General features: G+C 33.3%; 3 protein-coding genes across 4 annotated transcripts; 2 read left to right on the forward strand and 1 right to left on the reverse strand.

Moving 5' to 3' along the window:
• The first annotated feature begins 1,018 nt into the window (after positions 1 to 1,018).
• Positions 1,019 to 7,503, forward strand: LOC110649930 (phosphatidylinositol/phosphatidylcholine transfer protein SFH8). Of its 2 annotated transcripts, none has more exons than XM_058147189.1 (15): positions 1,019 to 1,242; positions 1,336 to 1,493; positions 2,336 to 2,639; positions 3,104 to 3,203; positions 3,300 to 3,566; positions 3,656 to 3,733; positions 3,863 to 3,964; positions 4,059 to 4,108; positions 4,252 to 4,351; positions 4,492 to 4,590; positions 4,678 to 4,794; positions 5,261 to 5,393; positions 5,968 to 6,365; positions 7,022 to 7,096; positions 7,201 to 7,503. In XM_058147189.1, the coding sequence occupies exons 2-15, from the start codon at positions 1,460 to 1,462 to the stop codon at positions 7,219 to 7,221; spliced, it is 1,878 nt and encodes a 625-aa protein (XP_058003172.1). In that variant the 5' UTR covers positions 1,019 to 1,242; positions 1,336 to 1,459; the 3' UTR covers positions 7,222 to 7,503. The 2 variants fall into 2 exon arrangements, with proteins under 2 accessions (XP_058003172.1, XP_021660376.1); XM_021804684.2 differs by having other exon boundaries at positions 1,347 to 1,493.
• Positions 7,504 to 7,924: 421 nt separating this feature from the next.
• Positions 7,925 to 13,148, reverse strand: LOC110649931 (phosphatidylinositol/phosphatidylcholine transfer protein SFH3). Its single transcript, XM_058147194.1, has 14 exons — positions 12,915 to 13,148; positions 12,263 to 12,323; positions 11,666 to 11,927; positions 11,058 to 11,157; positions 10,696 to 10,962; positions 10,474 to 10,551; positions 10,278 to 10,379; positions 10,142 to 10,191; positions 9,868 to 9,967; positions 9,699 to 9,791; positions 9,443 to 9,517; positions 9,073 to 9,193; positions 8,494 to 8,858; positions 7,925 to 8,359 (listed from the first exon to the last, which is right to left on the reverse strand). The coding sequence occupies exons 2-14, from the start codon at positions 12,312 to 12,314 to the stop codon at positions 8,267 to 8,269; spliced, it is 1,758 nt and encodes a 585-aa protein (XP_058003177.1). The 5' UTR covers positions 12,315 to 12,323; positions 12,915 to 13,148; the 3' UTR covers positions 7,925 to 8,266.
• A 1,421-nt stretch (positions 13,149 to 14,569) lies between these two features.
• On the forward strand, positions 14,570 to 21,362 carry LOC110649932 (diaminopimelate decarboxylase 2, chloroplastic). The gene is made up of 8 exons (XM_058147199.1): positions 14,570 to 15,167; positions 15,355 to 15,529; positions 16,553 to 16,702; positions 17,474 to 17,635; positions 18,034 to 18,219; positions 20,484 to 20,606; positions 20,686 to 20,775; positions 21,032 to 21,362. The coding sequence occupies exons 1-8, from the start codon at positions 14,674 to 14,676 to the stop codon at positions 21,110 to 21,112; spliced, it is 1,461 nt and encodes a 486-aa protein (XP_058003182.1). The 5' UTR covers positions 14,570 to 14,673; the 3' UTR covers positions 21,113 to 21,362.
• Positions 21,363 to 23,180: the final 1,818 nt, after the last annotated feature.

Here is a 23,180-nt window from a genome sequence, read left to right on the forward strand (position 1 = left end):
ACTTCGTATTTCAACCCCACTAAATTTATTACGTGCTTGTTTAGCATTGTGTTTAGAGGTTCGAAATTAATTTTTTTTAATAAAAATATCATTTTATATGTTATTAAAAAAATAATTTGAAAAAATTATTTTTTATTTTAATATTTTTATAATTAAAATTTATTAAATTTAATTTTAAATTATTTTTTAATATTCTCATACATATCCTTGCTTGTGCAAGCTGAAAACATATTTGTCACTTCAATATCCATAAATTGTTCTTATAAAATATGAAAATTTTCAAGGATAAATATGATCCGGCCAAGGTTATGATTTTGAACGTGTTGGGCAAGTTCCCACCTCTGGAGGTGGGTGCAGTAATTGAAGTGAAAGCAAATGGGGCTACCAAATTACTTGAGTTAAAAGGGAATTAGAGGAGTTTCTTAACTAAGGCATGGCAACCATTTGTCAATACTAAACAGTAACACTACAATGATTGTCAATTTGTGGGTTCGACTTTATTATGATATAATTTAAAATATATTTTCTTAAAATTATTTATTTTAAAGAGGATATAAAATTTAGATAAATTGAAGATAAATATAAATTTATTTTGAAAAAATATAAATATGAAGATTTTTAAAAAAATTATAAAAAAAATATAAAAAATGTGAAAAGAAAGGAGGGATAATTATTTTGTGAATATATTCATCAATAGCCATCTAAAAAAGCTCACATAAATAAAATATAAAATATTAAAAAATAAATATTAAATTATATTATTAAAAAAATAAAAAAAGGAGCCGCGCAGCAAAATTGCTAGTTAAAAGTAAAATGAGTCGCTGACATCCTGCCATGTGTATTCATTGTATTACTTTTACTTTAATTCTCAGTCAACACCGTTACTCATCTCTAAATCCACCGCCGGCGAACTCCACCTTTAATGCACCGACCGTTTCTTTCCATTCGCCACGTGGAATTCCCGACCCAAACTCCACAAAAATCTGGACCCCACACCCACCCAATTAGGTCTCCTATTAACTCGCTCTCACTTTCTCTCTGTACCTCCCTCTCCACAAACGATCTCATTCGCCGTCGTTTCCTCAGGCGAATCTAATTTATTCTATTTATTCTATTTTTAATTTCGATCATCATCTCTGCTGCAATTCCGTTGTTTCGATCTCGCTTATTGTTCCCGGCGATATGCATTTATGACCATTTGATTCCCTCGTGATTGGCGCCGACATTTATCTCTCCCGCCAGGTTTTTTTTTTTTAATTTAATTTCGCTTATTTTTAGTTGTACTGATTTTGAGTTGAGTTCCGGATTTTTTTAGGGTTTTTGATGAGAATGTAGGGGTTTTGTAGGGTGCATTGTTGTTGCTGAAGAGCGATTGACCGTTGTTCGAGTGGAATTGAGCAGAGAGAGAGAGAGAGAGAGAGAGAGTTTAGTGCCTCCAATTGTGTGCTGAAGCCGGGAAATGTCGGGCCCACTGGATCGCTTCGCGAGACCTTGTGAGTGATGCGTTTCTTGACTCATTGTTTCTTTCTTTGTTTGTTTGTTCTGGTTTGATACATTGGGTTTTTGTTTGCCTTTTCACTGATTTGGCTCACAATAGGGTTTCTTGTACTCTCTGTTGCTGCTTGGTTGCTGAGAAAGAGAAATGAAGTAACCACAATTTGTTTCTTTTTATTCCCCCTTTCGGAAACAAGAATTCAATTTTTTTTATTTAGTCAATTCTCATTTTGAAATTAAAGAATTTAATTTTATTTACTAAAAAATATCATTTTTAAAATATATGTGTGAGAATTCAATGGAATTTTTTCTTGCAAATGAATTATTTCAAAGGAAGCCTAAATTATTCTTTTAACATATCAGAAGTTTATTTTGGCAGGGTTTTTTTTCTTTTTTTTTTTTTTTTTTTTTTTAATATAAAAAAAGAGGGAAAAGGTCTAAGGTTTTTCTTCCTTCTAGAGTGATTGGAGATTTTGATGGCTTGTAAATGTGTGATTGCTCTTTAGCAGGTTGGGATTATTACGATTTTGAGTTCAAATTTGGAATTTTTTTTTAAATTTTATTTTAGTGATGTCCTTTATTTTTGTTAATTAAGGGTTACCTTTCGATCCCCAGAGGAAATTTTTTGGTACTCATGGAAAAGATGATGCTGTCAATTTTGATATGGATTAGAAAAAGTCAGAATTTTTAATGTGTTGGGACTTTGGTAGTTTGCACTTGTGGTTGTCTTTCAAGTTTCAATCATTATAGTCTATTGTACCAATGCACATTGTATTGTTATTGCAGTAGTTCATTCAGTTCTGATGACAACGCTATGTTATTTGTTTATCTTTTGTTTCAGGCTTTGACGGATTCTCAGGTAGTGATGAGAGAAAAGAGAGAAAATCTGATTTTGAAAACTCTGAGGATGAAAGGCGAACCAGAATAGGATCTCTTAAAAAGAAAGCAATTAATGCATCTACTAAATTTAAGCATTCTCTGAAGAAAAAGAGCAGTAGAAGAAAGAGTGATGGTAGAGTCAGTTCTGTTTCGATTGAGGATGTTCGGGATGTTGGAGAACTGCAGGCTGTTGATGAATTTCGTCAGGCATTGATCATGGACGAATTACTACCAGAAAGACATGATGATTATCATATGTTGTTGAGGTACGTGGATATCAGATTCCTGACTTGTATTACTTGTCCTTATGCAACTTGCTGTGCTTGCTTACCATGGTTCCCATGGTGAGCTTAGTAAAAGCAATAAAAAATGTGTTAGCTGTTGATTCCCTAAGCTTAGGGGTTTGTAACTGATCAATGCATTGGTCACAAAAAGTTGAGCAACTTAATGGTTGAGTCTGGTTACGATTTTTTTCAGTTGATGCTGATTTAGCATATCTCAATCCTCATCATAATGAGTTTATTATTGATTTCATGGTTTTTCTGTATACGTTAATCGCCCTATCTTGAGATGCTTTCATTCTGATATTGATTTATTCCATCCGAGTCATTTTCACTGCTATACTTCTCTCATTCTTGTTGTGCTGTGTTTGTGGTATGATGTTGCTGTGCTTCATCTGTGTTTTCTTGTCGTCAGTAAGTAACAATTGCAAGTCTTTTACATCTCTCAGGTTCTTGAAAGCAAGGAAGTTTGACATTGAAAAAGCAAAACACATGTGGGCCGACATGCTTCAATGGAGGAAGGAATTTGATGCTGATACTATTATGGAGGTTCTACATTTGACGATTTCCTTGAAATTGATGTGGCCCTCGATCCTCTTGAATCTTTTTCTTATCTCCTTGTGTTTATTGCGCTTATGTTTTCAGGATTTTGAATTTAAAGAGTTGAATGAAGTTTTGATGTATTACCCCCATGGTTATCATGGAGTGGATAAAGAAGGGAGACCTGTTTACATCGAAAGATTGGGAAAAGTTGATCCTCATAAGCTTATGCAAGTTACAACTATGGATCGGTATGTAAAATACCACGTGCGGGAGTTTGAGAAAAGCTTTGCAATAAAATTTCCTGCTTGTACCATTGCTGCAAAGAGACATATAGATTCAAGCACAACCATTTTAGATGTTCATGGCGTGGTATGTAGCATGTTTTATTACAGAGAACATAGTTGGGTTATCAAAACATATGATTCCTTATTTCTTCTTTTTCATTTCTAATCATTCAGGGTCTTAAGAACTTCACCAAGAATGCACGGGATCTAATTATGCGACTGCAAAAGATTGATGGTGACAATTACCCTGAGGTTCAAAATCTCATTTAACATGACGTGATTAATTCTTCAAGTTGTGCACAAATTCTGATTTGATTATAAGGGAGTGTGAATTATGTAATATTGTCAATTTGAACTTTTGTGCTTCTTTAATCAATGCAGACACTCCACCAAATGTTCATCATCAATGCTGGTCCTGGATTTAGACTGCTATGGAACACTGTGAAGACTTTTCTAGATCCTAAAACCACCTCCAAGATTCACGTATGCAAAAGTTTTCTGTTCTGTGCATTGAAAGCACTGCTGTTGTCTGCTTGTTGATAACTTATTAAATATTCTTTTGGTGGAACTCATTTAGGTTCTTGGAAACAAATATCACAGTAAATTGCTTGAGATGATTGATGCCAGGTAAAAGGGGCTGGATAAGCGATTATACATGTGTTATTATCTAAATACATCTGTGTAGTTTTTCTTCAATATTTTTCCTATGCTTCAGTGGTCTTACTTTCTCTTATTATTCGAATCTCACAAGAAGTTTGCATTTCATGCAGTGAGTTGCCAGAATTTCTTGGTGGTACCTGTACCTGTGCAGATCAGGGAGGTTGCCTTCGGTCAGATAAGGGACCATGGAAAAACCCAGAAATATTGAAGGTTATTAGCTGATTTTTTTTTTTTCTATGATGTAAATGTTAGATGTTCTGTACTCTATTTTTTTTTTTTTACTTTATTTTATAAATTGATTTACTTTGAAATCAAGAAACAATCAGTTGCTTGCGTTTACTATGTTGCAGATGGTTCTTAATGGTGAAGCACGGCGTGCCCACCAGGTTGTAAAAGTTTTAAACAGTGAGGGGAAGGTTATTGCATATGCTAAGCCACGTTACCCTGTGGTAGGAAATCACCTTATTCATCAGTTTCATATAGACATATGCAAATCTTCTGTTTCCTTACAATTACCTTCACTGGATATTTTGTAGCTTGTCAGAGGTAGTGATACATCCACTGCTGAGTCAGGATCTGAAGCTGAAGATATTGCTTCCCCCAAAGCACTGAAGAGTTATTCACATCTTCGACTGACTCCTGTTCGCGAAGAAGTATGTTTTGATGTTTTAAAATTTTAATATGTTCTTTATGCTTTGTGTGTAAGCCATGCAGTTTATGCTGTTGTGATTCAAAATTTATTTTGCATTAGTAATTGAAGGATCAAGTAATGAGTTACCAAAAAACAGTTGCCATGCCGTCTCTTTTGTTCCTCAAATTCCACTTTTTGAATAACAAAACTAATATGATAAATTCATAAAATTTCTCAAGCACTATTTTTTATTGCTAACCGTTGGTGCACTTTCTTTTAGATATTTCTTCTTCAGTCAGTTTAAAAATGACAAAGCGTGTCTGCTAAAAATATTTCTGGATATAGCGCCAATATTAACGTAAAAGGAAAGCAAATCATCTAAAATAAGTAATTAAATCACTGTAATTAACTAACAAATCCAGTGTTGATTGTTGTTCTTTTTATTTGGTTTTAATTTTTCACTTTACTTTGCTTTTTTTAATTTCCAGGGTAAGGTGGTTGGAAAGGCAAGCTATGCTGGTAACTTCTCAGGGTATGATGAATATGTTCCTATGGTTGACAAAGCTGTTGATGCTGGTTGGAAACAGCAAGCATCCATTCAGAGGCCTTCTGTTTCCAAAGGTTAGTGAGTGAAGTAGTGTTTACTGCCTATATTGTTCTGTATTTATCTGTCATTGGGCTTTTTCAAAAAAATATGCTGTGTGTCTCCTCAAGGTCTGGTATATCCACCCTATTAATTATGCTTTTTTTACTCACAAGGGCTAACAACTCATGGTTCCATATACTCGAGACAAGTGTCAAGGTTAAAGGAAAGAAGGTCCACTTCTATTTAGCTTAATGCTTTTATCCCTAGGGCATTTGGCTGAGTTAGTTGTGGTTTATGGGTACCTTGAGAACAATTGTTGTAGTCATTCTTTTTATCTCTCTTGCCAATTTCCATACTGATTCATTCTTAGTTTACACTGGTTGCCAGCCTTTTTCTTTCATAAAACTTTTCAACACCCAACAATAAAATCTCTGGTAGTGATATTACGTGATAGGAGAACTGTTAATTTGTCTATGTTAAACAGGTAGATATCATAATCTGTTCAGTTGTGTACAACTTCAGATGTATGGTATATTTGTTTGATTGATACATTGTCCATGTTCTTTTTCTTTAACCTTGCAAATGATGAAGGTGAAATTTTCAATGCAGCAACACTTGCTCTGCCTGAAACTCCGAAGAGTCCAGAAGGAATTCACGTTAGAATATTTGTAGCAGTTATGGCTTTCTTCGTCACACTTTTCACTCTTCTACGAACTTTGGTGTTCCGTGTAACTAAGAGGCTTCCCAATGCTTCATCTGATGATCAAAGTTCTCCTGAAGTTTTCTTGGAGGCAACACAGGAAGAGTTCCGTCCCCCTTCACCAACTCCAGCTTTTACTGAGGCAGATCTCCTCTCTTCTGTACTGAAAAGGCTAGGTGAGCTAGAGGAGAAAGTGGATACACTTAGAGCAAAGCCAACAGAAATGCCTTATGAGAAAGAGGAATTACTGAATGCCGCTGTTTGTCGTGTGGATGCCCTAGAAGCAGAGCTAATTGCTACCAAAAAGGTATAATTGCTCTATTTCATATTATTATTATGTGTGATGACATTGTTCGGGCTTGTTAACTCCTAAGTGGCGATCATAATGTGCAAGTCTATTACGTATCAGCTGTCATTTAAGCTTTTACGTGAAGTATTGGATGTTTCTTCACTTTTCTTTATTTATTTATTTATTTTTTGGTGGCACTAATAAGTTTTGTCTGACAAATCATGAATCTGGTGAAAAATCTAGTTTCACTATGTTAAATCAGCACCTTGGCTTTGTTGGGTTCAAAGTGATTTGATTGTGGAGCAATGTTGCTTTTAGATTTTCACTTATTGTCTTATCATCGTGCTTGATTTTGAGACCAATTTTATGCAACAAAGGGAAATGCTATTGGCTTAGCTAGTCTTTGATCATCAACTGTAGCTGTCTTATTTCAATGATGATGAAAAGGCTTTTTGGTTAAATTTCCCATATCTTGTACCTTAATTAATGGGCATATTTTAGTCTTTTCATGGTTGACTTGCAGTTGTGTATTGCATCTCTTTCATGTTGTGGCAACTTTTCTGTTTTTGCATTATTCTCTATATTTAAGTTACTGCATCAAGTGGAGCATCTGTTGTTTTCTCCATTTTCTAAAAGAGGGATAATGTTATTGATCATTTGTGCTTCCTGAGCAGGCTTTACATGAAGCTTTAATGAAGCTAGAAGATTTGCTCGTGTACGTAGACAGTCAAGAAGAAGCCAAGTACCGGGTAGGGAGATCAATCTCTCTTTTTTTGTATATGGCCTAGGAAGTAGGCGTTTCTTTTTATTGATATATATGATATGTGGCTGAAAATTTTTCTGTGCATATCAGAAAAAGAAGTTTTGCTGGTAAGATGTTTTGCCTATGGAGGGAGACTTTGGTGACTTTCTGGCTGGCACAAAAATTTGTCTTTTCTGTACGAAGTGTTTTAACATACAAGCACAGATGTTGGTCGTGCTGAGGACACTTTCTAATTGATGTGAGTTTCTGTTGATTACGAAGGAAAAGACTTTGTTATAAGGAAATTATTGTATGACCGCCATTGTTCTTAAATCATGTGTGCGTGGTTTGGTTTTCCAAATTTAGTGGTTTTTCCTTATATTTTCTAATATGAATGGACTTGATAATTGTCAAGGGCTTTCGCATATTGATAGCTTTTGCATGTCATCATCTAGGTGCTTAGTTTTGGTACAATGGTTTTTCAGCAGCTGCCCAATTCAATCGCTCGAGTCCCTGTTACTAAATAGACGGTTGTGTTTATTTTACAATTGTAGAATTTGAACTTGCTGAAGGTGATCATGTTATCTACAAGCATCCTGATTCATTTCTACAATTCTACTAAAGATTTTGGAAGAAAATATTCTATTTTGTTAGTTCCTTTCGATAATTGTGCGAGACAGCGATGACATATAGTCTAGCAAGACAAGCATGCTCTGGAAGAACTTTGAAGTGGGGAAATTAGGCCTGCTCTGAATGAAAGTATGGTGTTTGATTTCGAGTCTCTAGGATTATTGTTGGACTGCTCATGGTGTGATCCACCAAAACAAAGCCGAAATGAAATAATGAGTCTTTAAAGTGGTGTGAGTTGCACAATTATGCAAAGGAAAGCAAAAAAATTACCATGTGTATAATGTACAAAGGTTTGAGTCGAGTGTTATACAAAGCAGAAAATGATTTTACGTAACAACCAACATAAGGCAATGAAGTTTATATTAATCGCCATATGTGTCTGACTGTAAGTTCTCAAATTATTTTTTGGAGCGCAGCAGAAAAACTCAGAACTTTTCACCCTCACTAAGCGTTATGGATTCTTCAGTCAAAATCCGAAAAACTGAAATATGAAAGAACTTGATTAGGATTGTCATGTATAGCAATTATAAAGAACATCTGAGATATGTCAACGTTTGCATACCTTCTTCTTCTTCTTCTTCTTTTTCTTTTCAATGTACTCCAGGAGTTCCTGCTGTTTAGTAGTTGCATCCTCAAGTGCCTGCACAAATAAGACATATAAAATACAGAAAATTATCTCAAATATTTCTGGCTCTTACTGCTCTTACAAACTAGTTATTTTCTAAACTACTTTTCTTCCTTTTCCTGTATGTGGAGGAGAGAATTGGAGAAAACCTTCTTGGTTGCTAACAGCTCTTGCTCAAGGAAATCAACGCGCCTTAAAGTAGCATTCAGCATTTCCTCTTTCTCAGGTGGCATAGTATCAGCTCTTGAGGCAAGAACATTCAACTTCTTTTCCATTTCAGCCATGCTCATCATCATGTTCTTGTATTCTGTGGTAGAGATGGAGGGCGCTGGCAATGCGTGGCTTTTCATCATTGAATCATCATAGCCATAAATAGCAGCTTCAGTAAGCTTTCTTGGCATGTTGCGCGTCATGCGAACCATGGTGACAATTCCCATCACAAAGGCCAGAACCCCACTAATAATTGGACTGTTATTTCCATCGGACTTACAACCATCGCCTGCAGGAAAATGATCTGCAACATTGGAAATGGAATGTAATGTTGTTATTCGTAGAAGGCAGCTGATTGCAGAATGCATTAGTCCTCAAGTACCGAAGAAACTATTTTAAAATTGTAACAATTCTGAAAGTGTTACAAAATGTCCTCCAAATAAGCTTTATGCCATGAAGTATCTTATATGCATAAGTTTTGATTTTATGTAATATATGCATATTAATAAATTGCATACCTTTAGAGATGTTGTATCCGTGCTTCTGCATTGGAGTAGGCCAAGCAGCATCTACAGACTTGTCAACGATTGGAATGATGCCAAAGTTGTTGGCAATGTCTCTCTTTTTGATAATAGGAAACTGCAAACATATAAGAGAATTACAAGGAATCCGTAGACAATTTGATGACTTTCCTTTTAAACTCAAAATGTAATAAACTTTCAAATTTCCTAGATTTTTGATCTCCAATTATTATGTAGAAGTTGAAAATTTGTTTTCCGAGCTATATGCCAATGCAAGTAAGCTAGTTGACCCTAGTTGCATCTCTACATCTTAAGCCCTTTCATTATTATGCATTGCTTGTATCAGATGGAAATCCGAGAAACTTACTTCTTCAGGAACAGGATACTTTGGATGCACAACATCCATATTTGTTTCTACATTGAAGGAATCGCCTCTCTCCATCTTGTCAAATGCCACCAGCAAAAAATGGGGAAAAGTAGGGAAGTTGAGCAATCAATCAATGGATAAAAACTTGTACAGTCTAGGAAATTATTCATTCTTGTATATTTACAAAAATGTAATGAATAAGAGGGCCATGAACCCATGAAAATTGAAATACCATACTCTACTAAGGACAAAGTACCTTTGAGCATGCCTTCTCATCTTCAGAGATTTCCTTCTCCTCAATTCCTGACAAAGTTCTCCTATTGCATTTGGCTACACCATTTTGAACCATCTGGATCATCATAATAGAAAATTTGTCATTTTCTTGTATATCATTTTAACAAATACAATAGGTAGTAGTAATCTACCTTCATTATTTCTGGGTCATTCCATGGGCCTTTGTCAGAGCGCATACAGCCACCCTTATCAGCACAAGTACAAGTACCACCCAAAAACTCTGGCAGCTCACTGGTCGCAGTCCAGAAAATAGGGGTTCAGTAAAGAAACTTAAAAAAATATATTTTTATATGATCTTGGAACAAGTATATTAGAACCAAACTATGCTAACATATAGAAATTGGAAGATGAGAAACATTTTCTGAAAAACACTGTTTTCCTGTAAAAGATCAAGAATTGACTTACCTAGCATCAATTATTTCAAGCAACTTGCTCTGGTATTTGCTACCCAGGACCTGACGAAAAATCATTTCAGTAATTTAGTGACATTACTGGAAGGGAAGCCGCACTATCTGTAGATGAATAGATGTGGAATACTTACATGGATCTTGGCAGCAGTTTTAGGGTCAAGGAAAGACTTAACAGTGTTCCATAAAAGCCTGAATCCAGAACCCCCATTGATGATGAACATGCGGTTTAGTGTCTGCAAATATAAAAGAATTTCAATTAATGTCATGCAGAGTTAAAAAAACCTGACCTTGATCCAATGGAAGTAGAAAGACCTATAAAATGACTACCTCAGGGTAATTGTCACCATCAATCTTTTGAATGCGTGTAATAAGATCCCTTGCAGTTTTGGTGAAGTGTTTGAGACCCTGAGTCATGAATATTTTGGTTAGTGCTGGAATTCTAAAAATGTAAAACAAGAAATTTAATGCATTTCAATTTCACAAATTTTGAGATGCTATAGCAACTATATGGCGTTTTTGCATACTCTAGTACTTAAAATCCTCACATACCACTCCCTGCACATCCAAAATAGTGGTGCTCTGGTCAATGTGCTTCTTTGCTGCAACTGAACAGGCTGGGAGCTTATAAGCAAAGGTTTTCTCAAATTCCTTCACATGGTACTTCACATATCTATCCAATGTTGTGACTTGCAGCAACTTATTGGCATCAACTTCACCCAATTTTTCAATGTAAACAGGTCTTCCTTCCTTATCAATCCCATGGTATCCTTGTGGATAGTATTTCACAACTTCATCTAATTCCTGGAACTCAAAGTCCTAAAAAAAAAAGCCAAATGAAGCTCAGAACAATATGGTGCCTTGCACAATAACATTCTATATCTACCTTTCCAACTTGTTTTTTTGATTGTTACCTCCATGATTGTGTCAGTACCAAAATCTTTCCTCCAATGGAGCATATCAGACCACATTTGCTTTGCCTTCTCCACATCAAATTTCCTGGCCCTCAAAAATCTGTATCATGATGCATTAGGTTAACAACCTAGGTCATTTTCTGCATTATCCAAACAAGTGAACAACTACCATCCAGTTAAATTTAAGGAAATAAATCCTAATAATGTCCCCTAATGAAAAAATGTCCTGAATTAACTCAATTATGCATAAAACCTCTAAATGTTTACATTTAAATCTTTCTTTTAAAATGTTCTTGATGAGAAAGGTCTTAACACAAGAAAATGCCCATTCCCTATTTCTATGAAATTTTCCAAACAATATTCATGTCCTAGCACTTACAATAATGAGAATTGACATTGGAAACATATTTAAACATATGCCCTTTTCTGTTGGAATATCAATTCATATAAAATGCAAGGAATATAATAACATTTTCATTGCCTTCTCCAAGAGAAAGGGAAGAATTTCAAGTCTTTTTGTTTAGTTGAATTCAAATTTAGAAGCAAAAACTGCATGAATAAATGCATGACCTCAGTCATTAAAACTGGAAAAGGGAGAGAAAAATGACCTGAGCATCAGATGGTGATCATCATGCTTAGAGGGCAATAACTCATCAAGGATAAGTACTTGACGAAATGCATCCACTGCCTGTAATTCCTCGTCATCAATGTTATCCTCAATTGCAACAGACATCACTCTACTGTGTCTGCGGCCCTTTTTTGTCAAAGAATTCCTGAACTTGTTGGAGGCATTAATTGCCTTCTTCTTTAGAGATCCAAGCCTAGTCTTCCTTTCCTCCTCATAGTTCTCAATGTCAGATTTTTCCAGACCTGTGTGATCAATATTCAAAGGCAATAACTTCAAAGATTTTATAGTAGAAGAACTTGAATGTGATATCCAGGGTCCTATTAATAAACCAGGAAAAGTAAATTAACATAAAGCCTCAAGTTTGTATCATCATCAAATGTCAAATGCAACTTTTAAGTGCCTTAGGAGGACTATCCCTGAAAGATATTTGTCAGGAGAGACGACATTTTATCTACACACATCAAATTCCCCATATAATTGATGTGAGATGTTGGGATCATAAATCTTATTTTCAAAATCCTCATTGTCCATCTTCCTCATTTCACTAACAATGAAAAATACATGGTCGAATGCTTACCTGCTTTGATATGTCGATCAAGCGGCCCAGAAACATTTTCTGCCATTGCCATGATTAAATCCTGAAAAGCCTATCAACTCGAGTTAGTAAAAGCAGCAGGATTTTCAAGCGCCAATAAACAATTGCAGCTCGTGAAATATTTTTATGCCTACAAACCAAATGAGAAGATGAGAGAACTGCAAATCCAAAGGAAAACAAATGAGTCCTTGCAGTACCCACTTTCATAACATCAAAACCGGCAATCAAAAACAAATGTTTAAACATGTAAATGTCTAATGTGAAAAATCATAGCAACCAAGAAACAAACGACACATATGCATGCATAAACATACTCTTAAAAATGACAAGGCAGGTAAGGAAGATTGAAACTCTTAAAAGAAGCATTGGAACTACACGAATGAAAAATCAATAACCTGACAAATTCAAGCAATATAAATCAATATAAATTATACAATCAAATATTAAGAGAAGAGTAACGAGGAAACCAAAAGGGTAGCTATTACTAAACGTGTAGCTTCACATCCAATACATAAATCAATGAAAGAAAACCAAAGTATCAAATGCGGGCACCTATAGTCAAAGGGTAGCCAGAGGTGATTGAGGAATGCAAGAATTAGAACAAAATTACGAAGAAAGAAAATGCAGATATTACCTTTAGGCAAGAATGTAGGAAGGAAGAGAAGCACAAGCAGATGTGTATGGATATTTAATTCACTGAGAAATCAGAGGCCCTAAAGGATGGCTCCAAAAATAGAAAAGAGAAACCTTTCGTTTTTATATTTAGTTGCAGTTGAAAGAAAGAGGTAGGAAGCCAAATGCATACCATTCCATTCAATTTCTTTCTAACAAACGCGCAAAAATCTTTAACAAACTTAACGTCTTCTCCTCTCTCTCTTTTTTTATTTTTTATTTTTTAAATTATATCATTATTGAATAGATGATCCTCTAATACCTATTGAATAGGTTGATTTAAGTCTGTAGCCCAAAGTCAAATAGCTTGTTCGTGGTGAGCCACTAAGCTTTAGGCACCCATTTTTGAGGAATTGAAGATCGCTAAATAGCACCTAAAAGAATTGCATGATAATATAAAATAGTACCTTTAAATTATTTTATAATTACTAGAAAATATGAAAATAATTAAAGTTGGTTGATATTTTTTATATATTTAAATAAATGCTATGAAGCCAAAGGTCTTAATATTTTTGGGTGAGTTAACATTACATGACTTTCGAATGAAGTGGGTGTTCAGGATATATATATATATATATGAGGGAGGTAGGTGAGAAAGATTAGGGTAGTTTAGGCTCTTAATTATTTTAAAAAATTTTTAATCGGTATTAATAAAATTTAATTTTTTTATTAATTGATTTCTTATAATTTTTTTTATTAATCTCTCTAAATATTTATAAAAAAAAATTAAATAAGTATAATAAATTTTATTTTTCATTAATTACCCTTTGGATTTTCTATTCAACCCTAGTAATTTATAATTTATATATGATTTAAGTTGAAATATCAAAATTACTTAGTTATTATTAAATAAATAAATAATTCACTAATTATTTAAATTTTTATAATTTATACTAAAATAATTGATAAGTAATTGCTATTTGAAAATTTAATTCAAGGCAATCGCATAATTTCCTATTACATTATCTAAAATTAAATTAGATTTTTTATTTTTTTCTCTTCCCCTCATTCAACATTATTTTTTTTTTCCTTTTATCTTCTTTCCTATTTAACTTCCTATCATTTATTTCATTTGAGTTAAAAAAAATTATTTTATTTATATCTGAATAAGTAAATTAAATTAATGGTCTAAACAATTATGTAAATTTTAGATAGATTAACTTAAATATATATTTATTTTTAACTAATATATTTATTTTATCATTTACTAATATCTAATTTTTCAAACTTCTTTATTATATTTTTTAATCTTGCTTTATTATGTCATGTAATCTAATTGTATGGAATTTATATTTATTTTTTTAGTTATTGGATATTTAAATTTTATGTAAGAATTTAATGTAATATTTTAATATTAACTAATATATATATATATATATATATATATATATATATATATATGTTATGATTGGCCACCTTAAACAAATTTTGTTGACTCAACCCGTGGAGCGGATTAGATCGGTTCGAAAACAATGTCGTCCCACGTTTTGGGCTCACGTTCCGAGTTAGAAGCTTGGGCTCCAAAAATCGTTTTGGCTTTTTCGGTCCTAATGTAAAATCCAACTTAATTTTCTTACAATTTTCATAGGTAACATAACAGCACATGACAGAATCAAAACCCAATATAGACGTTTTTCATTTGACCCTGCAGTTTAGTTTTCTTAAACCCTTCAGTCTAGACACTCTCTCAGTCTCTCTTTCTTTGCTCTACTTATTCATCAATGGCCGCCACTACCCACCTCTCCCATCCACCCTCTCTCTCCAAAATCGTTACTTTTCCTTTGAGTCAAAACCCATTTCTTAAAACTCCTCTTTTAACCGTTAGAAGCAACAAATCCTTTGTAAAGTCTCGGCCTCTCAAAGCAGTTTTGTCCCAGAACCCTGCTAATAGCGTAACCAAAGAAACTGCGCCGTTTAAGCATTGTTTCGCAAAATCTCCTGATGGCTTCCTCTATTGTGAGAAACTCAAGGTGCAGGATATCATGGAGAATGTTGAGAAAAGACCCTTTTATTTGTACACTAAGCCACAGATTACTCGGAATTTTGAGGCTTACAGAGATGCTTTAGAGGGATTGAGATCCATTATTGGGTATGCAATTAAGGCTAATAATAATTTGAAGATTTTGGAGCACTTGAGGCAATTGGGTTGTGGAGCTGTGCTGGTTAGTGGCAATGAGCTCAGGTTGGCTCTTCATGCTGGATTCGATCCCGCAAGGTATTCTTATATGGACCTTCTTATGCTTGCGTTTCGTGTGATTGGGAAAATTGGTCTTTCTATTTGCACAATTTTAGTGTTCAACTTGCATTGGTTTATGATATGCACATTCGCATGTAGGAGTAACTGACGAGTTGAGCGTGAAGCTGTTTGCATATCTTACTCAGGCTAATGTGTCAATGAGCAGGTGCATTTTTAATGGAAATGGGAAGCTGCTGGAGGATTTGGTGTTAGCTGCCCAAGAAGGTGTCTTTGTTAATGTGGATAGTGAATTTGATTTAGAGAATATTGTAGCAGCTGCTAGAATTGCTGGCAAAAAGGTTAATGTTTTACTTCGAATCAATCCAGATGTGGACCCTCAGGTATCTGTAAAGCTAATGACATCATTAGTAAAAAGAATAATTTAGAAATTTATGTGTATTGGAGAAATTGGCAACATTGCTCTCTTTGCTTGATTGGGTTAATAATTAATACATGTCTTAGGCAAATTAGAATGTCAGGTAAATGAGATGCCATGCTTGATTAGCAAGGAGAAATGAATTGTTAATCTGTCGTTTGAAAATAAGATTGGTGGGGCCTATGTCTATTTTTGAGCCAATATTATATGGTAAGAGGATTGTTCCTGCTCCTTGAGCGGAATCATATCAAGTTGCCTGAATTTATTTGAGACTTTGAATGTCAGGAACTAGAACTTGGCCCTCTTTAATTTGTATGTGGAATATATCAATATAGTATTATAGTATTACTGAAATGAAGTTGTTTTTCAAGAAGTATTTCTTGGTGATCAGGTTCTAGAATACTTTTTTACTTGGTTGTCTTCTAAGGAATTGCATTTATTAGCATTGCTTTGTTTCTGTAAAGTGAAAAGTTCAATATTTATGTTATCTTTTTTGAACTTAGAAAACAAACAGGTAATATCTGATCCACCCTGCACTGTCTTGAATGTGCCCCATCCTGAAAATGGACAAGGTGGGTATGGGGTATGCCAAAAATCAACCTGTTGCCATGCCTACTTCTCACCATCTCTGTCACGATATTCTGAATGCTTAGCATGATAGGTGTGATATTGGTGCCATACAAAGATTACAGATTTCTGGATAATGGAGCCAAGGCTGATTAGGTTTCTAAATTTATGATAAAGTAATGCAGTATGGGAAGATGAGGATCCTAATACAAGTTAGGAATTATTTTCATTGTAAAGTTAGGATATTTAAGTGTTCTATTATTTAGGAATTTTGTTCTTATTAGGTCTATTGTTTCCTAGTTTATTTATGATTGAATTAGGGTTCTCAAATTCTAATGTGATTGGGATTTCATTCTTGTTGAAGTTGCTGTCTTTGAAATCATTGTTGTAAATATTAAATATTTTGTGTTTATGTTCATAGGTTCATCCTTATGTTGCCACTGGGAATAAGAACTCTAAATTTGGCATCAGAAATGAGAAGCTGCAATGGTTTCTTGATGCTGTAAAGGCACATCCTAATGAGCTGAAGCTTGTGGGGGCCCATTGCCATCTTGGCTCAACCATTACCAAGGTATCTTAATAGCACATGTATTTTTCACTTTTCCTGCAGTAATTTACAATTTAGATTCTTATGCCATGGATTAGGAATATGACCATAATCAGTTATAAAAAATATTATAATTCACTTTGTTATCACTTTTACCACCACTAAGGTATGTAATGTGGAAATTTATGCTTATGAATTCTGTCAGCTGGCCATTCTTTGATATGTCAATTCCTGAGTCCATCATTCATAGCCCATACATTTGGATGTTGCTTAAATTTCATAAATTAGACATAGGAAACCCTCATGTTTCATGTAAATTTTATTTTTTATTTCTTTTTAATGTTAAACCTTTGTTTTTAATGTGCAATTGTTAGAAATTGTCTTCGAAGTTCCTAAACTCAGTTGGTGGCCCTCATTTCTGGATGACAGATTTCAGTTAACCCTTTTATGCTTGTATGATTCATGTAGATGTTAATAATGGTACTTGAAATGTATGTTGTGAACATGTGCTAACTAATGTGTGGAAGCATTAAAAGTTTTTTCTTCCTCTTGTTTTATTTCTTCCTCCTGTTTTACTTAGTCAGGACATGACGATGACGGCTATTTTTAATTCTCTTTCTACAACCTTTTGATGCTTCTTGTCAAATAAATTATTATCATTAGAGGACTGTTCTCATTCCATTTACCTTTGTTGACCTTGCTCTTCTATAATTTTTTTCTTTGGTATTTACATATATCTACTTCATTCTTTTAACTCTTTATTAAAATTAAAGCTCTCTTTAAAATGTGCTTTAGGTGGACATTTTCAGGGATGCTGCAGTTCTCATGGTCAACTACATTGACCAAATTCGTGCACAAGGTTTTGAAGTTGATTACCTAAACATTGGAGGTGGTTTAGGCATAGATTATTATCATACTGGTGCTGTCCTTCCTTCACCTAGAGATCTCATTGATACTGTAAGGATCATACATAAGTCTTGTCACATGACTTTTTTTATGTGAATCACATTTGCACGAGTGTGTACTTTTATTATTCATGTAGTCATTGTCAGGATTAGTAATAATTGATACACATGTAGCAGTAGGTCTGCTGTCTACTTATGTTTGACTGCATATTCTTTAGGGCCTTGCTCATAAGGATATACATAATTAAGTTTTTAAGTGCCAAGTCCATTTATTTTCCATGTTCATGATGATTTGTGGACTGTATAGTGCTCTTGTGTTTTAAGGACCAGAATGTTACATTTTACCTTGATCAACATCATTATTTCTGAGCATTATATCAAGTGTCCACCTGCTAGCAGTGCTTGTAATAAAAATTCACTTAATATTTACATTATTCGTTGTCAATTTAGGTTCGAGAATTGGTACTCTCACGGAATCTCAATCTCATCATTGAACCAGGGAGATCACTAATTGCAAATACCTGCTGCCTGGTCAACAGGGTTACTGGGGTGAAAACTAATGGAACTAAAAATTTTATTGTGATTGATGGTAGCATGGCTGAACTTATTCGTCCTAGTCTTTATGGTGCATATCAAGTAAGTATCAGAAGTTCAGAATGTAATGAACTGCTTTTGATATTGAGTATGCCCATGTTTGATGCCAGAGAATTTTTTATATTTATTGGATATCCTGTTATCCTAATTTTTCTTACTTTTTTTTAAAAAAAATTATCTGGAGATACTATGGTCAAATATTATACCCTTGCTCAAATGCCTAAAAAAAAAAATTACTTTGTCTTGTTATTTGCTTCTTGTCATGTACTTCAACCAAATAATGGAGATGTGTGGTTCATCAGCTGCTAGATAAAACTATTCTCATCTGTTAATTGAATTTTATTTCTGTTTGACTTTATCTTATTCTCATGTCTTCATAATAGCTATAGGGGAATAATTTAGTATATACTATTTTTATAAGTTACAAGATAATGCTGGCTCAAAAAAGAAAGTTACAAGATGATGCTGTTGGGAGAAATACTATTTTAACATTTTTTTTCCCATTTTTGACTATATGCTTGCTTATTATTACCATTTTCATTGGTTATACTTGTACCAGACAGTGTTGCTGGGGGCACAGCTGTTTCAACAGTTTATTTAATCTTGGATTAGTTATAGGCATTTGTTTAGGGCACTAAACTATTCCTTAAATGCAATTGGGTGTATGAACTATTTTTTACATTCTTGCTAGTTGGTAGCTACTGCAGCCAGCCTAAGCATGTGTGAGAAATTGTAGCATTGTGCATTTTTCTGAATGTTGTCAGACATCTGTGGTAATAAATTTATCCAATTTTTAAAGAGAATCAAGCTTGCAAACTGGCTTTATTCTGAATTATGTATTTGATCTCTCTAAAGGTGTTTTTGGTAGAAAGTTAAAAAATAAAGAGTTAAATGTTATTCTTGTAAATTTTAACCCTTAAAGAGAGTAATTATTAACCTAAATTCTTCAAGGTCTACATTTAACCTCTAAGAAGGCATAAATATTAATGAGGTAAAAAGTTAACCTGATCTTTTTAAGTATCCAAACAATATTAATGAGGAGTTAAAAGTTACAAGGATAACAATTACCCTTGTTAACCTCACATACCAAACAGCCCCTAAGTAGCAATCACCACCCAACCGTCCTACCCCATCTTGCTCTTAAATACTATTTTGTTGCTTCTTAGCATGGTTTTAAATAACGGCCGTTACATTATTTAACGACCATTACATAATGTAACAGCCGTTATTTAAAGGTTTTTTTTTTGCTTATCGTTACCACTATTATTTAATGAATTTTTAAATTTGTAACTATAAAGGCCATTATGGCCGTTATCTAAAGGTAACAGCCATAATCGACTATTATGTAACGGTCGTAATGGCCTTTACTTTTCTGGCTAAGAATTCTTTATTTATTTGTTTATTTATTTATTTATTTTACCTCTTTTATGTGAAATGCAGTAGAGGAAACATATTTTGGGTAAAAAACTATCTTGGTTCATTCATTTTAGCACATTTTCATCCTCTCTAAGCAACTAAGCCATTTTCTCCCAACTTTCTCCCAATTTTCTCGAAAACCAATTCAAATGAAATCATTCATTTCTCTTCAAGAGCGTGGATTATCAAATAGACAAGGTAGTTTTGAAGTAAAGGAGTCTGTGTTATTGTTTATTTTTTTCCCTAATTTTTAGCTTTTTTGAATTATTTTTAGGTGAATATATAAATATTTAAAAAATAAATATCAAAGAAAGTTTTAAGTTTTAACAATATTTACTAAGTATAAATTTAGGCTTTGGCAAGAAAAAATTTAAGAAAAATAAATAATATGAAATTAACTCTTAAAAGTTAAAATTGATTTTCTAAATTAAATGGTAAGTTTACAACCTAATTACATAGTAAATAAAATACCTAATTACATTGTAAGTTTACAACCTAAGCTACTGATGTCTTAGGATCAAAGTCAAGATAATTAAGAATCTCCGAGACATCCATTTTGGTGGTAATAAGGTTTGTTATTTACTATCTTTTTCGTTATTTTGGTTTTAAATTGATTAATACTAAGATGTACAAGAATGATGGATCTAATATCTTTATTTGATATATTTGTACGTATTATTTAATTGCATATCTTAGTTTTAATTATATTTTTGAATATTTATTTATTTCATGAACTTTGTAAATTTTTTGAAAAAAAAAAAAAGCGTTGCAACAAGCCGTTTCCTTTACTTATGGTCATTACCGCAATTTCAAACCATCCTCCTTAGTGTTCCTTTTCCTTTTCTTTTTCCTTCTTTTTTTTAAATTGACTTTTTAATATTTTGTTGCAGCACATAGAACTTGTTTCTCGTGCACCAACTAACGCTGAAGTTTCAATTTTTGATGTGGTGGGTCCTGTCTGTGAATCTGCTGATTTCTTAGGAAAGGATAGAGAACTTCCAACTCCAGCTGAGGTAAAATGTTCAGCTTTTTTATGGGGCAGTTGCATTAATGATCTCTTTTTATTTTCTAATCAAGAGTTGTACTTTTCAGGGAGCTGGTTTGGTTGTCCATGATGCTGGTGCTTATTGTATGAGTATGGCATCAACATACAATCTGAAGATGCGCCCTCCTGAGTACTGGGTATGGATTAACATTGGATCTCCCTTAAAAGTGCCTCTCTTCTGTACCAATCACAGAGAACATTCTATTCCTCATAAAATTGTATATCTTATTTCGCTGTGCCTGAAGTTTGCCATGTTAATCTACCTATTTTCTATACAAATCATTTTATGTTTTGAATACCTCAGAACTAGTTAAAAATTGTGGTTTCTTCTTCTGGAGCAGTATTTGCCAAGAACACTAATCCTTGGAATTTGAATTTATTTAAATATTTTAGGTTGAAGAAGATGGATCAGTGGCCAAAATACGGCACGGGGAGACATTTGAAGACCATATCCGGTTTTTTGACGGTCTTTGATTGCAGACATCAACCATTTCTGCCAGTGCAACAGGCTTGAAATGTGCGCTTATTGTATTGTATTCATGTACTATTATGCCGGGTATCTTGCTCTATTGAAATATTCTCTTAGCAGCTGGATTTCACATTCTACATCATTTGCTAGATGCTGTTAGAACTTGCATAGTCATTGAAGGAGAAAGTTCATTAAGGCTTCCATTGGAATAAATCATTTGCAAGAAAAGAATTCAATTGAATTCTCACATAATCATACTTGATTTTTATTTCTTTTAAATTTTTTTTTTTAAGTTATAAAGAATAGTATTCAAAAAAGAAGAGATGAAACCGAAGGAAAGAAGAGAGATGCATTTGTGAGTTGACATCAACTAATTGTCTTCTTGTATCACAATTATGTTCTTAGAAATGTGGTTGCCATGATAAATTTTTGTCCTTGCTGGTGTATTTGGATGAGATTTAGAGGAGATGGATTGTTATGCAAATCCTGAAATGACATGCCAGAAAGAATAATGCAATTTCTCCTACAAAAAACCCATGTGTGGCTGTAATTGACTAGCCATTAGAATGGAATTGCTCTAGGTAGCATCTTTGTCTTTAATCCTACTGCAAATCACACGTCAATTGTCATAATAGAGCATATTGAAGCCTGAAACCTAGGTCTCTTGCATTGCATATGCGTCCTATGCATAGGAGTGAAGTTTGTATCAATCAATTTCACTTGGGATAATTGACAAAAAAAGCTTTGCTTTCTTAAAATATGAATTAAATGTTTCTTTACTTTTTTAATTTCAATATTTTAGTATTATTAAAATGTTAATACACTTTTTAGTTCTAAATATCAAAAGGTGAAGCACTATTATATTGTTACTGTTGCATCTATAAAAAGCAGAGGTTCAAATTACTAATTAATTATTTTTTATTTATTTAATTTTAATTAAAATTTATATTTGAGATTTTATTTATTGGATACGACTTTAGTGCTACTAAGACAAATCTGATTAGTTATTAATTTATTTTCACTTTTTTGAAAGACTTTATTGAATAGAAAAGGTCAAATATTTTTGCTAATTGACAATTATATTCAAATGTTTTAATGATTAAAAATGATCAAAATCTTTAAGATCGGAAATAATTTTATTCAAATAAGTTTATAGTCAATGCATTTAATTGTGGATTAACAAAATGAATCAGAAAACAAGTTTAACACTCTAAAATCTGCATTTTATTGTTACAGATTTTGAGGGTTAGATATAATTACTCTCAATATAATCGCTTCTTATTGTAAATGCTTAGATTTTTTATATTTAATCAACTTTTTTTAAATTACCCATTGATATTGGTGTTCTTAGGCCTAGAATGAGCTATTATAATTACTTTTTTCCTTGAAGAAAAAAAAAAAAAAGCTTAAATAAGCCATTGTCATTTGATGTTCTTATTCAAAGATGGATGGATAAAATCTTAAGAGTTGAATAGGGAAAGCTACTTTGTTTGATTGGTACACAACATTGATGGGCATGCCAAACATATTAGTGACTGAACTTACCATTATTTGATACCCACTCTGCCTTCTAATCTTCATGGAGAATACAATAATCTTCAATGGTGGAAGTAAATGACCACCAAGTGGTTGATAATTTGCTTGATTGCTAAGAAATCTCCTTTGGTCCTTGTCAATTTCTCATTCCCACTACTAAAAGTTGAAACTCGTGGGGCTAGGCAGCTTTGCCATTGCTTTTGAAAAGATATATTAATAAAAATTTATACATATTACCATAGTATTAATTTTTAAAAAAAATGTTTTTGAGTGGCATGGCTATTATTGGAAAGAAGAAGATTTGCAGCATCATGAGTTATAGGAAAGGATAAAAAGAAGAGAGATGTGGTGTTTGTTTTTATGAACTATGAGCTTTGGTGGTAGCATTTGAATAGAACACTTAATGGCCTTTGGTTGATTTGTCAATTCAAGATTCTTCCCATTAATTATTTCTTGCAAAATTTTCCATTTCATGTGATTGTGGAGCATACATTTATAGGTTAGATTCCAGGCAGATTAGAATGGCATCATCACAAT

Source organism: Hevea brasiliensis, chromosome 1, assembly GCF_030052815.1.
Source record: "Hevea brasiliensis isolate MT/VB/25A 57/8 chromosome 1, ASM3005281v1, whole genome shotgun sequence".
NCBI classification, from domain to species: Eukaryota; Viridiplantae; Streptophyta; class Magnoliopsida; order Malpighiales; family Euphorbiaceae; genus Hevea; species Hevea brasiliensis.

What these genes read in the sequence shown, in the direction of transcription:
- LOC110649930 (XM_058147189.1), top strand. Translation starts at nt 1,460, where the DNA reads ATGTCGGGCCCACTGGATCGCTTCGCGAGACCTT. An exon ending in ATGGTGACAATTACCCTGAG is followed by an intron (nt 3,734 to 3,862) that starts GTTCAAAATCTC and finishes TAATCAATGCAG; the next exon opens with ACACTCCACCAAATGTTCAT. An exon ending in AGCTAATTGCTACCAAAAAG is followed by an intron (nt 6,366 to 7,021) that starts GTATAATTGCTC and finishes CTTCCTGAGCAG; the next exon opens with GCTTTACATGAAGCTTTAAT.
- LOC110649931 (XM_058147194.1), bottom strand. Translation starts at nt 12,314, where the DNA reads ATGGCAATGGCAGAAAATGTTTCTGGGCCGCTTGATCGACATATCAAA. An exon ending in TGATCGACATATCAAAGCAG is followed by an intron (nt 11,928 to 12,262) that starts GTAAGCATTCGA and finishes TTGATCACACAG; the next exon opens with GTCTGGAAAAATCTGACATT. An exon ending in CTTGAAATAATTGATGCTAG is followed by an intron (nt 9,968 to 10,141) that starts GTAAGTCAATTC and finishes GACTGCGACCAG; the next exon opens with TGAGCTGCCAGAGTTTTTGG.
- LOC110649932 (XM_058147199.1), top strand. Translation starts at nt 14,674, where the DNA reads ATGGCCGCCACTACCCACCTCTCCCATCCACCCTCTCTCTCCAAAATC. An exon ending in TTGGCTCAACCATTACCAAG is followed by an intron (nt 16,703 to 17,473) that starts GTATCTTAATAG and finishes AATGTGCTTTAG; the next exon opens with GTGGACATTTTCAGGGATGC. An exon ending in CTAGAGATCTCATTGATACT is followed by an intron (nt 17,636 to 18,033) that starts GTAAGGATCATA and finishes TTGTCAATTTAG; the next exon opens with GTTCGAGAATTGGTACTCTC.